General features: G+C 36.4%; 1 protein-coding gene across 7 annotated transcripts in view; it reads left to right on the plus strand.

Moving 5' to 3' along the window:
* CAMSAP2 (calmodulin regulated spectrin associated protein family member 2) overlaps positions 1-13,339 on the plus strand; it is a 173,457-nt gene extending 160,118 nt beyond the window's left edge. For 4 of the 7 annotated variants that reach the window (XM_048859874.2, XM_048859878.2, XM_048859876.2 and 1 more), the window contains 6 exons: positions 924-1,060; positions 1,834-2,054; positions 3,129-3,228; positions 6,207-6,322; positions 8,673-8,791; positions 10,367-13,339. In XM_048859874.2, the coding sequence (XP_048715831.1) occupies positions 924-1,060; positions 1,834-2,054; positions 3,129-3,228; positions 6,207-6,322; positions 8,673-8,791; positions 10,367-10,672 (999 nt within the window). In that variant the 3' untranslated portion in view covers positions 10,673-13,339. Of the gene's footprint in view, positions 1-923; positions 1,061-1,833; positions 2,055-3,128; positions 3,229-6,206; positions 6,323-7,181; positions 7,322-8,672; positions 8,792-10,366 lie in introns of those variants that run through there. The other 3 variants (XM_048859875.2, XM_048859877.2, XM_048859880.2) reach the window with 2 other exon arrangements.
* Positions 13,340-13,750: the final 411 nt, after the last annotated feature.

The following is a 13,750-nucleotide window of genomic DNA, read 5'->3' on the forward strand; positions in this document are numbered from 1 at the left end:
TGCATAAACTTAAGATAAGCACGTTTTCAGGATTGGTGCCTTATTTTATGCCTTAGTCTTCCTCACCTGCATTCTAAGCCTGTTGACCATCTTTGCTTCCATGCAAAACCCCAGAGCAGCTTTCAGTGAATTTTGAGTAGACAGCCACTTTCACATTGATGAACTGAAAATCTGGCACATCTGAAATATGATGAAAGAAGTTCCTAAGGCACCAATACATCATAAAAATAACCAAGACTGTCACTTTAGCTGTGCAGCACTTGACAATGCATTGTAGGAACATTAATAAAATTTCTTAACTGGCTTTCTTGTAAGGATATGTGATATAAATGGTGGTAACAAGTTTTTTGAATTAATGTTGGGATAAACTTTGTAATGCCCCCTCTCCCCCCATCAACCCCTGGTTGCTCTTTTCCCCTTTGTTTTGGAATGGAATGAGATCTTTGAAGCTTTTTTGTCTTCAAGGGGAGAGATATGTGCTGCTGATCTAGCTGGGGGGTGCCCTCATAAACAGGTCCCAGTGGCTTAAGTTGGAGGCAGCTGTTTGTGTCTCCATGTGGTACTCCTCAAGTGGACGTTTCCTCCTGCTATGGTTTGATAGTTAGATCTGTATAGGTTTTACCACTTTAGTCGTTACCACCATTGTTGATATAAGTGAAGTATAAATTCTTCTTTGACATACCTAAATAATCTCCAAGTGTGTACTGGTAAGGTTTTGGGGGTTGGTTTTGGAGGTTTGGTTTGTTTTGTTTTCCATAGGGTAGGGGAAAGATATTGGAAGGTTTTCAATAAGGATATTTAATAGATTATACCAACACAATCTGAAAAATGTAGACTTTTAGTGACCTGAAGTACACCATATGCAGAATCAAATTATCTTAAAATCTCCTGATCTATTTCTTCCTAAATATTGTTGCTGCTAGGATGATCAAAAGGCGGAAAATGATATGGCAGTGAAACGGGCAGCATTACTGGAGAAACGGTTGAGAAGGGAAAGAGAGACTCTACTTCGAAAGCAGCAACTGGAAGCAGAGCTAGAACATAAGAAGGAAGAGACAAGGTAAAGCTAATTGCATATGCTAATTGCAACATAAGCAAAAATAATATACATGAGCCTTTGCTATGGCTAAAATTATAAAAATTGTAATCATAATGCAATTAGGTCATCCTTCTTTGTTTTCCGCAACAAATCCTTTTCCCACTGTGAGCCCAATACTTTATTTAAACCTTTTACCTAAATTGATTTCAGGGAGTTCTGGTACTGGCAAACTGAGTTAAAGACTAAGAGTATATTCTGTCATATCAATTCACAATTCCACTTGAATGAAAGAATAATTTTTCATATGTATTTGAGGGTAGGGTTTGAACTATACTATAAAAGTAGATAACCTTTTTATTCCCGTTATTTACATTTACAATGGGGGTGAGGAGTTTAGCTTCTCTTTTGATGTAAACTGGCAAATTTATATCAGCTGAAGATCTGGACCCATATCTTCTGATTTCCCTGATACAATTAAAAACACGTCCAAAATCTAGGGTGAAAAGAAAGACAAGCTCTCAGTAGATAAATGGAAAACTTTTTAAAAAAACATTAAATCCAAAAATTCCACAATCTGAAGTATGGTTCTAATTTTTCCAGTAACAACATTCAAGTGTGTTAAGTTTTCAGCTGTTTGAAAACTGAGAATAGATCAGTTTATCTTACTTGTATATGAGAACTGGAAAATTCTGGAATAGCCATTTTTTCCCCTGTTACCAGCATTATGGTGGTTACAACTGCTAGTCTTTCCGAGGGAAAGTTTTCTACTAAAACTTTATTTCATGATTTCTTAGGCGCAAGACAGAGGAAGAACGTCAAAAGAAAGAAGATGAGAGAGCACGTAGAGAATTTATTAAGCAAGAATATATGAGACGGAAACAGCTGAAGCTCATGGAAGAAATGGATACTGTAATAAAGCCACGCCCACACTCATCCAAACAAAAAAAGCCACGTCCAAAATCTATTCATAGAGATCATATTGAATCACCCAAAACTCCAGTTAAAGGTCCACCAGGTAACAAATATCAATGTAGAAAGAGTCTGTTCATGATAAAACACCAGCTTGAATTGTGGTACTAACCAAAATGTTCATAGATTAGCCTCACGCTAAACTGATGTACAATTTTTGAAGCTGCATGTCACTGAATTGGAAAAAGTAGAATTTACAAATGGAAGTTAATGATGACAAATGTTGCTGATATATTATGCATGCATGCATATAAGAAGAAACGCAAAGGTTTGCTCGATGAACACCAGCAAAAGCACTAATGTCTGGCATGATTTTGTGTACGCTCATGTATTCTTTCCACTCACTAACCTCTTCCTTGCACCTGTAGAGCTAACAATGAGTAGAACATTTGGGAGATGTGCGATTAATAAATAAAATGGTGACTATAAGGTAAGAGTCCTTAAGCTGCTGCTTCATCATAGACTAAAACTAAAGTACATCTGAAAAGTTACCTTTATGTTCTGGTGTTCTTTTATTATGAATACTTCACCCACTCGCCTGACTTAGTGCAAGTGTACTTGTGATCCCTGTGAGAATTGTCCTATGGAAAAGTGTAGCATGTCATTAATTATTTAAGAATGTAGAATAATGATTTCAAAGAAACTATTAACAATTTACAGTTAGAGGAAAGTGCAGTGTCCTTATTTGTGTTTTTAGCAGTAAGTTTTCCACATCCTTCGCTGTCGTGCCATGTGTGCTTTGTCATGGCTGGTTGTTACCCTCCACCTTATTTCAGTGCAATTTAAAATGCTCTATAACAATCCATTCAAAATTCTAGTGGGAAATTAATTCCACTGTAGCTAGATCTGGTTTGCTGATTTTGCAACTTTAATCTAGTGCCCAGATTTCAGCTCTACATTTCACATTAATGCTTAGCCTCAGAAAACTCCAGATTCAAGTAAGTTCCATTGTTATTGTGTCTATAAATACATGGATTAACCTTGCAACATATGCATGCAGGCATACTGTATATAGAAATAAGAACACTTATCAATTTCCTTCTGCTGGTGTTGTGTCTAATGAACAGACTCTTTGCTATTTGCCTGCTTTTTCATAAATTTTAACTTTGTTTTTATCCAGGTTCACAACTTTATCGTGTTTTTTCAGTATCTAGTCTTTCATTGGCATCACTGAACACAGGAGACAATGACAGCGTGCAATCAGGCAAGAGAACGCCAAGGTAAAGCTGCAATAACACCTTTATTTAATATAAATTGGTGTTTATCTTCAGAAAACTGGCATACGTACTAAAATGCTTAAAGAACCCAAGTTGTATATTTTGTATTCTGACAACTGATACTCTTTCCTGATCTGCAACACTGATCCTTCACACTGTCGGCTGATGAAGAACTGAATTATGTGCGTTAATTTTCACAAATGCTGCTGATTGTGCAGCTGTGAATGAGTGCAAAAGAGCACATCCACTGGATTTTTATCAGTGCTATCTCTTTAATTCACTCCTTGAGCTTTGGGCTCAACCTGTAGATTCTTTGTTCACATGCTGTCAGTTTATATGCCAAAGTACTTTTTTGCTGATTTGATAGAATTGTTGTGTTTTTTGTTTTTCTTAGTGGCTGCACAAAAGTAGTCAGGAGCTAACCAGAACTTAACTGGCATTTTTTTCACCAGCCTTGGCTGAATACCAGAATTTATTGTGAGTTAAAAGCCAGTGTGGTGTTTTCACTTGAAAATGATATTATGAAAGGTTGAATTAAATAAATAGAAGTTCATACAATTACATTCAAGAAGAGAGGAGTGAAGGAAAAGGAAAGGTAGTTATTCTGAGGCTCAGATCAGACTTAACCCAACTCCATCCTGTATTTACTGCCACCATGCTTTACTTCTCAACTGTGAGCAGCCCTGTAGCTTTAATGAGCTACTGCCTCACTGTTCTTCATGCTGTGACAAAGTTCCTCCTCTGCCTTGGTGGGTCCTGTGCTTATTGGAGGATTTGCTCACCTCAGAGATTCACGGCAGCCCTCAGTGTGGCCACTTTTGCTAGTGGCTCAAACCTGCCATTCACTCAGCTAACCTCATCACTGGCCAGCAGGGGGAAAAGGAAGGAGAACAATCCCCGCAGTCTCTGCCAGTCCACTTAGTGGGTCGGGGGACAGACCAGCGACTGCCCCTGTTACCTTATCCAGGGAAAAAGGACCTGCTTAATCTGGAGCAAATATATCTGCCTTCTATCACTCTCCTGTAGCCATCTGGCCTGACCCTGTCACAATGGTTTGAGCATTGGCTAATTGCTTGTCACAGTAGTGCATAAATTCTTTTAATTAAATGTATTGTGTATTTGGCATCTCTTTAAACTATCGGTTTTATTTGAGAGGAGGTGTACTGTAACTATATTTAGCTATTCTACAGAAAAAAATAAAGCCTTGTCTACAATGGTTTTATTTACACCAGGTTAGCCACATGGATATATCTGTACTTGTGCAAAACCTTAGTGCAGATGTGCTGCACTGAAGTAACAATGACTGGAACGCATGCATCTTATTGTGGCTTCAGATGTGATTCAGAGCTTGAGTTTTCAGAATGTTGTAGAATCCAGTAAAAATTGATGAGGCATGGAATTTTCAGGATCATTGATTTTATTTTATTTTTGGTAGGAAAGGGGTGAATTGCCATAATTTTCTCCTTTTTCCTCATGTCAGAGAGTTGAAGGGGTTTTCTTTCGAGGATTTTATTGTTTGAATTTCATAAAGATATTTTGAAATCTCCCTCATGCACAGGCTGAGTAGAGTAAACGTACAGTGATATTACAAGTGAAATGAAGCTTAATTAGCTGCTGAGATTTTACCAGATGTTAATTGAATGTGCTTAGAAAGTGTTTTTAAAATCACTTTTTTTCTTAATTTCTTCAAACAAGCAAGGCTTGTTCAGGACCATATCCATGCCAAGTTTCAAACTTGACCAATTTTTGTAGTAGTCCCATTCAAAGAAATTTAGAATTTAACTGAAAAAATATAGCTGAAGGGATTTTGCTCACACTTTCCACACATAAAAATATTCACATTTGGAGCAGAGTGTCATTTCATAAAAATTCAAGGGGGACTGAGGGAGAGGATAAGGTGGTATCAGCATATAGAACATTATATGTGATTACATTATATCCTGCAAAGTCTGGGGAGGGCAAAAAGCAGAAGACCTATAGGCCTAGGAAAAGTCAGGGGAAGCAAATAAAGGTCAAGGGGGAGAACTCCCTTCCTTGCCCCATAGCAAATGACTCCCATGATTCTAAGGACAAAGCATTATTATTTCAGCCCCAATGGTTAATGTTTGTGAAAACAAAAGGTTATAATGGAAACTGTTTTGCAACCTTAACTATAGCAGTCCTTACTGGCAGCTGCTATAATAATGCCATCATCAGTAGAAATGGGAAAACAAACCTTGTACTTCTTGTTAATCATCCTGTCAAGAGCAGGCTTTCTCCCTATGGAAAATTCTCAAATGTTTGTTCAGTGTAGTTTTAAATGATTCAAGCAAAATTCAGTAAGACTGTTCTACAGCCTAATAGATTTTGTTAGAACTGTTTCCTTGATATAGTCTACAATTTCATACTATTATTACTCTTTGTAATAGCTTTTGGAACACCTTAAATAATACATGCGACAGAAGGTAAATGTACAGAGTTGCTCCTCTAATTCTTCTGGTAGCATTACAGCTTTGGGCTTTTAGTCTACATTTCATATCCTGCTATCTTCTATCACAGTAATATATTCTAAGCACAGTTGCCAACTTTCACATGGTAAATAAGTACCCCAACTTTCACAGTAAGCCATAAATCAAGCTAATCCCATTTCAAAACAAGGCCAAACCAAGCCAATCCCTAAGAACCCCAATACTCTCTGTGACTAGATCCCCGCAGCATTTAGTCCGGGACTGGGGTGGGCCTACTGTGCACTCTGACTCTCTCCCCATGCTTGCCCCCCCTTGCCGGGAGCCAATCAAAAAAGAAGAAGCAACAAGCTGCAAGCCAAACAAGCTGCAAGCCAAAAACAAGCCCAATTTCTGCATTTTTTTCGTGGGTTTGGTACATCTGATTCTAAGTTTTCTTTTGATGTTAAAAGGCCATTCTGCTGAAAATAAGGGGACTTTTTCATAGATATGTTCTACTCAGTTCTGAAAGGAAAACATATTTTTGCACATTTTTAGGTCTGAGTCTGTGGAAGGATTCTTATCTCCCAGTCGTTGTGGTAGTCGCAATGGGGAAAAAGATTGGGAAAATGCATCTACAACTTCTTCAGTGGCCTCTGCTACAGAATACACAGGTCAGTGTTGGTAATGTTCTCAGGGAAATGTTTGGGTATAAGAAGGGTCTGTGTATGCAGAGTTTTGGTTCTCCTTTATTTGCAATTCCTACAACGTGACTAAGGACTCTTCCTTAAAGACTTGAAATTAATCTTCTATAATAAAGAAGCAAATGTCTAGACTGTCTAAAAATGGCGTAATTTAATATATAAAATAAAAAATATTGGTAAAATAGGAAATGTGGTATATTAAATAAACATACTAAACTACAAATTTAGGCCAAATCCCACAAACACATAAGTAATTTTATGCAGGTCCTATTAAAATTGTTTCTATAGCAAGAGAAGGAAAGAGTGTAGAAAATACAGGATCAGTCTGTAACCAAAAGCTTCAAAGAGAAAAATATAAGTGCCATAGGAGAAAAAAATCTATTCAGTAATATAAGTTTAAATATAAAAGAATTGAAGAATTGTTTGAAAGCCAACAATACACCATAGTTTACATCTTGTTTCAAAACAGACCACTCTTTAAAAACTAAAGACTTATTAAAAACTCTCAACTGCCTTACTTCTAATATTTCAGTGGCCTACGAGTCTAACAATAGAGACATCATCTTCATCCTCTTTTTCCGTGTGTGTAGCGTGTGATATTACAAAATGTCTTGCATCATTATAATAATAAAATCTGTGTTTTTGTCCATGTAATATCGCTCAGTCTGGCAAAGAATAGCTCTGAAGTATCAACAGGTATTGTAGATAAACAAGCTTTTAAGGAGGTTAATTTTGATCTATGAGGCTGTGCAGCTCTAGCTATGCTGGGAAATTTGTATGTTCTGAAAATAAACTATTTTCCTCTTCAACACTACTGCAATAACTACAGAAGAGGCCAAATTTACAATCTGGATACTGCACAGTATTTATCTACCAATCTTTGAGAGCACTTTCAACCAACTTAATCGCTTCCTCGCATCTCCTCAGGATTAAGTCTAATACAGGTACTAACACTGGACTTAGGTTGTCTCCTTTAGTTCTCTCAATAAGACCCATTGCCTAAAGGGGGGGAAGGGGTTTGTTTGGTGGGGGGTTTTTTGTTTGTTTGTTTTTTAACTTTTCAGACTTTGTTTTTAAAGCAATGTGATTTTTTTTAAGGAACTCAGGGTCTTTTGCCACATAATTTTGAATACTCTGTGGTTTATAAATCAGATTTCTTACATCTTTTCCCATTGATTCTGTTCTTCCATCCAGTCAATTAGTTAGTCTGAGACAGTGAAAGTTAATCTTGACTTTAAATCATTGGTGGCCTTTAAGATTATGTTCCCTTTTATTAGTCATCATAACTATGCCTCCTTTCGAAGTGTCTTGACTCAAACAGGAAGATAAATTGCTGAATCTATTTTCCATTGACCAATCCCTCAAAATTGTGAGGGTGAAGAGCCAAACATCTTCTAGAGGGCCTCTGATTCTTAAGCTTCACGTGGTGCTTTGATGCCATTAGGTTATATCCCCACCACAAAGAACAGTTTATTCAAAAATATACTTGATACATTTTTCATCTGGGGGAAGAGGTTTTTGGTTAAACTTTTTGCAGTAAAATTTTCTTCTAGTGAATGGCTTTTCCACAGGACTGGGTCACCAATTAGAGTCAGCAAGAGGGGGGATACCATCAACCTCTCTACAGCTCACAACCCTACACTGCACACTTGTCAGAAACCAAAGCAGAGACAGTTTCTAATCATTCCTGATGGAACAAGCCCTTCAGGCAGCCTTGAATGACTTGTCAGAATCAGCACCAAGCCTTTCTGCCTTCATTGTGGGCAAGTCGCAGTTGGGATTCCACAAGACCTCCAATCCCAGAAGGCAGGCAGGAGACCAGTAATTCTAAACACTGCAGCAACTCACTGTTATCTGTTTCACCCTTTAAAACTAGGGGCAGAGGAAGAAATGAAAATCATCCTCCTCTTAGTTGGTCAAAGGATTTTTTTTTTAAATACAAAGTATTTGAGTAGATTATCATGTGAACAGTTTTTATCAGGCATATTCAAGGTAGTTCCCTAAACTGCCCTCTGATGCTCTAATGCTGAAGGACATATCATTGAGTGATCTAGTAATATTTAAAAAAAATCTTTTTTCAGTTTTGACAGTTGTACCACATTATATTCATATATAATCCTGTGATACAGTAACAGAAGAATAGCAGTCAATCAATGTATGTGTGTAACAGGTCTGATTTCTACTTAATTCCTTTGTGGGTGCTAGGATTGTATTGTTACATACACAAACGAAACATGGAAAAAGTGTTTCATGGTGTTCGAGACTGCTTTCTGTATAGCTTATTGAATCACTTAGCTGATTTGTCGATTCTGTTTCATAGGTCCAAAGCTCTACAAAGAACCCAGTGCAAAATCCAATAAGCATATTATTCAGAATGCTCTGGCTCATTGTTGCTTGGCTGGAAAAGTAAACGAAGGTCAGAAGAAAAAAATATTGGAGGTAAGGATATTTTCCCTCTGATGATTAAAAAAAAAAAACATTAAATCCAGCCTCCTTTGAACATTAGGGAGACGTGCCAGGGTGGAGGGAACAGTGTAAAGGAATCTTCCTCCCAAGGCTGTGTAAATGCTTTGTGGATGGCTAGAGTAGTCTCAGTGATCCTGAGCCTGTCCCCTCTATGAGTAAAGGACCAAAAGAGCAAGGGGTATTATGAAAACAGTTGTATAGGCTCATGTAATTAAAGAGTATCATAATACATATGCTGAAGGTGACTGAATTAATTATATGCACAGGCAATCTTAATTCTGGCATGTGCTAACTTTTAAATGCTTGATTTAGCAACCTACCATTCTTTTCTTTTAACAGGTTTTGAAAACATTATTTTCCAAGTTTTTTTTAAAAAAGCAAACTGAAAAAAAGCAATTCCATTTTGTGGAACCTATATGGATCATCAGCAGAGTTGGGATCTTTAGATCCATAGCACAGATCTCTACTGTTTAACCTAATGGAGTAATTGGTAGTAATAGTAAACTGTTATCCTCAATGTACAATAGCCACCAGAGTGGTATGAGACACACGCTTTGCCAGTGGGTTTACAGCTGTTTGCTGAGAGCAGAGCAATGTCAAGATTTAAGAGTGCTGGATTCAATTCCAGATTCTGGAGGTGTGTGTGCTCTAGTAGGTAAGGCCTTCTGCCCCAACCTCTCCCTCTGCTCTTCACCGCTCTTTATTCATGTCAGAATGCTTTCTTCTCCTCCATACTATCTGGGTGAAAGCAGAAGGGGCTCCAAGAGCACAGGAAAAACAGTCTCTCTGCTGGCAGTGTTGGTGCCTGGCACCATAACAGCTCCCAGCAGTACGAAGGAGCAATTGCAGAGAAGGTCATGCTCCGCTCCTGCAGCCCTAGAATGCAGCAGGCTCAGTCACTTGTCGGGGACTGCGCATGCTCAGTCTAGTCAGCATGTAGGAGCTGATTCAGATGGATCATGATCTGTGCAACTGGAATCTTTAGACCATAATGCTTACAGTCTCTAAGAAGCCTCTACTGAACGTGTGCTAACTGTAATTTTTCAGAAACTTATAGATTGGCCAAATTTGGGTGGATTTTTAGGGAATGGCAACAAGCACACCTTCAGTACTAAGGCAACCTCCCTTGCAAATTGCAAACCCCTGCTCCCAAGTATGGAGGTGCTAGAGAAATAATAATAATAATTAATTAATTATTATTATTACTCTAGCTGTAATAATTTTTAACCTGGGCAAAAAAAAAAAAAAATTCCCCTTACCTCCTTCTTAGGAACAACTGCACTGTTTTTGCTTATTTATTTTTATAAAAAAATGAAAATTCTTCCTGAGGCAGACATCCAGCATGCAAAAATTTAGCTCTAATAGTTGAAGTTTGGGAAAATTGTAATTAACTGAAAACAGGGTCCTATGGAAAGTGTTATACAACTTGAACTATAGATCAGCCTATAATGTGTTTAAAATAAAACCCCCTACAACTTAGAGTTGAGGGTTTCCTACACGTAATATAAATTTCACATTGTAAACACTTTTTTTCTTTTTCTTTTAAAGGAAATGGAGAAATCTGATGCTAATAACTTCTTAATCCTATTCCGGGATTCTGGCTGCCAGTTCAGATCTTTGTATACATACTGCCCTGACACTGAAGAAATCAATAAGCTGACTGGGATAGGCCCCAAATCAATCACAAAGAAAATGATAGAGGGGCTATATAAATACAACTCTGACAGGAAACAATTTAGCCACATACCTGCTAAAACTATGTCTGCCAGTGTTGATGCAATTACCATTCACAGCCATTTGTGGCAAACCAAGAGACCAGTAACTCCTAAAAAACTCTTACCTACCAAGGCATAGTGGGGAAAATATTTGTTTCAGACAATGTGATAAACTTGCACTTCATCTTTACTGCCTATAGAAAATAGGTTTCTAGTTGCCAACAGGACTTATAGAACTTGAAATTGGACAAGCTCTTTTATCATATACAACTGGAATGTAAACACAGTATTTAGGAGTACAGAAGATTGTCACTTAGGTGATACAACTACAAGTGATATTGGAAATATCTGATTCATGTGTGGAGATTTGTATGTGCTAATACAGACTATAGGGTACATTTGCTCTGTATTTTGATTAGATACATAAGCACTGAATGTTGTTCATCTGCAGTGACTGCAATTACATTTTTTACATTTCTTGCCTTATGCTTTTGTGTTTGTGCTTGTCTTGAAATTTAAATTTCTTGCTGTTTTTTCCTTCACTTTTCTTATTATTTTCAGTGTCATTGAATTTTACTTAATGAATCCCATCATGAAATACAAACAAAAAAAGTTGTCTATTATGAGGTACAGAACACTCTATGGTTATTCTAAGACATACTGGTCTTGTTCTGAAAGACCCTCATTGTATGTTCTAATCATTACTGAAAGACCCATCCCACTGAGTATTTCCAGTTCCATTTCAACTCTGTAATACTGGTTTATTTTTTTTTAAATATTAAAGGAATTCTTTGAGCTGCTTAAAGGGAGGTTTCCTTCAGATTAAATTATTATTTAGCAACTAAAATATTCAGGAGAGTCACAGTATTCACTAACTAAATCTGTTTTTTTCACCTCAGTTCTACGCAATTCAGCCTTAAACAAGTTTTGTTGTGGATAGACATCTGATATGGGTTTCAGTCTGTCCAGCTTTTTAAAAAGTAAATCACTTTTTTTACATACCCTGACAAATGACATTTTGAGAATCTCTTATCCATTTAAAATAAGTATGGCAAAGAACCTGGTTGACATTTCAATCTTTATAACAAATATAAACATTTTTGAAAATAGCCATTGGAACATATTTCAGTATTATTTACAAAGGGCTGCATTTTGATTTCATAACAGTGTTTCTATCACTATTGTTCTTAGTGTTTTTCTTTTGTATAATTATTTTCAGTGTGGCACTGTTCTGAAAAAACTACAAACTTGAAACCTCCCCCAAATCTGTGGTTTTTTTGGCAACGTGTACAAGAGGATTAGTTGGTGGGAGGGGGGGCAAACTCATTCTCAGGAAAAGATTTGAAAGATTTATGATCCTGTTCTGTTTGTGTTGTGACAACTGTGTAAACATAAGGACAGTATTATGCTATAACTATGTAGTTCATTCTGTTTCATGGGGAGTAGAGACTAAAATTATGTACATTTCTCTCATTGAACTGCTTCGAGAGAAATAATGCCTCACTACTATGATGTACTCATTTACTTATATAAAAGATTCACAGGAATGAGATGTCCTTAAACAGTTTAGAACAGTACTTTTTTAATTATTATAAGGCCTTAGGCATAAATGCATTGGGTTGTTTATCAACATTTTCTCAAATGCTGTCAATATTTTACTATAATTTATGTTCTTATATTTATGTATATTTGTTAAAACTGTAAAAAAAAAAGAAAAAACACTTTAAAATATATGTTTAAAATGTATGTGGCTCAAAACTACTTGTCGCTAGCTGATTCCTACTGTTTGCATGTATATGATCAGGATATGTAACTCTTATATTTCAAGTGTATATATATTATATAAAAAATATAGAGGAGAAAGAGGGTTTGCACATTCTGCCTGTTAGATAGCTCCTACAACTACTGTTATATGAACTTGTGTATAGTAAAAATGAGTTCAAGAAAAGTCAGTGCTGGAGTAGGGAGCGGGTGGATGGAATTAACAGACGTGGATATGGTGAATAAGTTTATAAAGGTTAATCATGGGAAGCCTTTTTCTTCCTAAAACTGACCTAGGATTTGACTGAACACTTGCAATACTCACTAGTACATGCACATCCATCTCAACAAAGTGAGTTAAAATACATGCCATAGGGATTCTTTGAATCATTTAAAATATGACTGAATATATTATGTTCATATTTGTCTACAGGTTAAAAAAATGTGTAGTGTCTAAAGGAAGAATATGAATAATGCAGTTGAAAAGTCCATTGCTCACAGTCTAAAATTTTTCTTAATACAGGAAAAGTGAAGACAGACGCTTTTTCTTTTTTAAGCCTGCAAATTTTCTAATTACAGTGTATCTTTGGTTGGGGTCATGTTTAAAAAAATAAAAAAGGAAAAAAGCTTTTCATAAAGGCCAACATTTATCACTGATCTTTTCAGAACACACTGGTGCTTTCATCAGGGGTATTATTATTATTGTTGCTATGACTGAATTTGCCAAACACTCATCTTAATTTCCAGAGCAAAACTTCAAATTCTAACAGTCATAATTGCTACTGAAACCATTTTTAAAATTTTAGTATGACTGTTTGTTTTTATTGTTTGGCTGTTTAAAGCCAAATACAGCTATTTAATTATGATTTAATGGGCACTGTTGAGAAATGTACAGTGTATTGTGTGCTTACTTGTCCACTTCTGTGGATCATTGCTTCCATATTTTTTCAAATAGTGTGCTGTAAAATATTGTCATATTGCTACTTATGTGGTACAGTGTAGTTTTTCCTTTCAGTTAAATAAAAGCATGGCACCAAAAACCATACATTTTCTCGCGCTCTCTCGTATTATGTTTAAATATAAACTGAAAGTGTGATTAATCAATTTATCTGTTCAAAGCATGCTCATCATGGTAGCTGAACACCTTACAAATTTTAGAAAAAATACATAGAGATTTCTATTTTCTCTTCATCCCCCATTTATGTTTATTTTATTTAACATGTAACTCAGTGTTCTATTATCAGAAGAAGGCTGTTAAAGAACTGGATTTAACAACTCTTTGCCTTCAAGAATGAAATGTAATCCTAATCTCTTCCAAAAGTAAATTCACAGTTGCAGGCCAGTTGCCAAGATAATTGCATCTCCCATGCACACTAGTCCCAGTCTTATGGTTAACTTTCACTGTTCCAAAGGATTGGTCTAATTTTGGGAGGTTATCATTCAGCATAATGTGTTC

This window comes from Caretta caretta, chromosome 8 (genome assembly GCF_965140235.1).
Source record: "Caretta caretta isolate rCarCar2 chromosome 8, rCarCar1.hap1, whole genome shotgun sequence".
NCBI classification, from domain to species: domain Eukaryota; kingdom Metazoa; phylum Chordata; order Testudines; family Cheloniidae; genus Caretta; species Caretta caretta.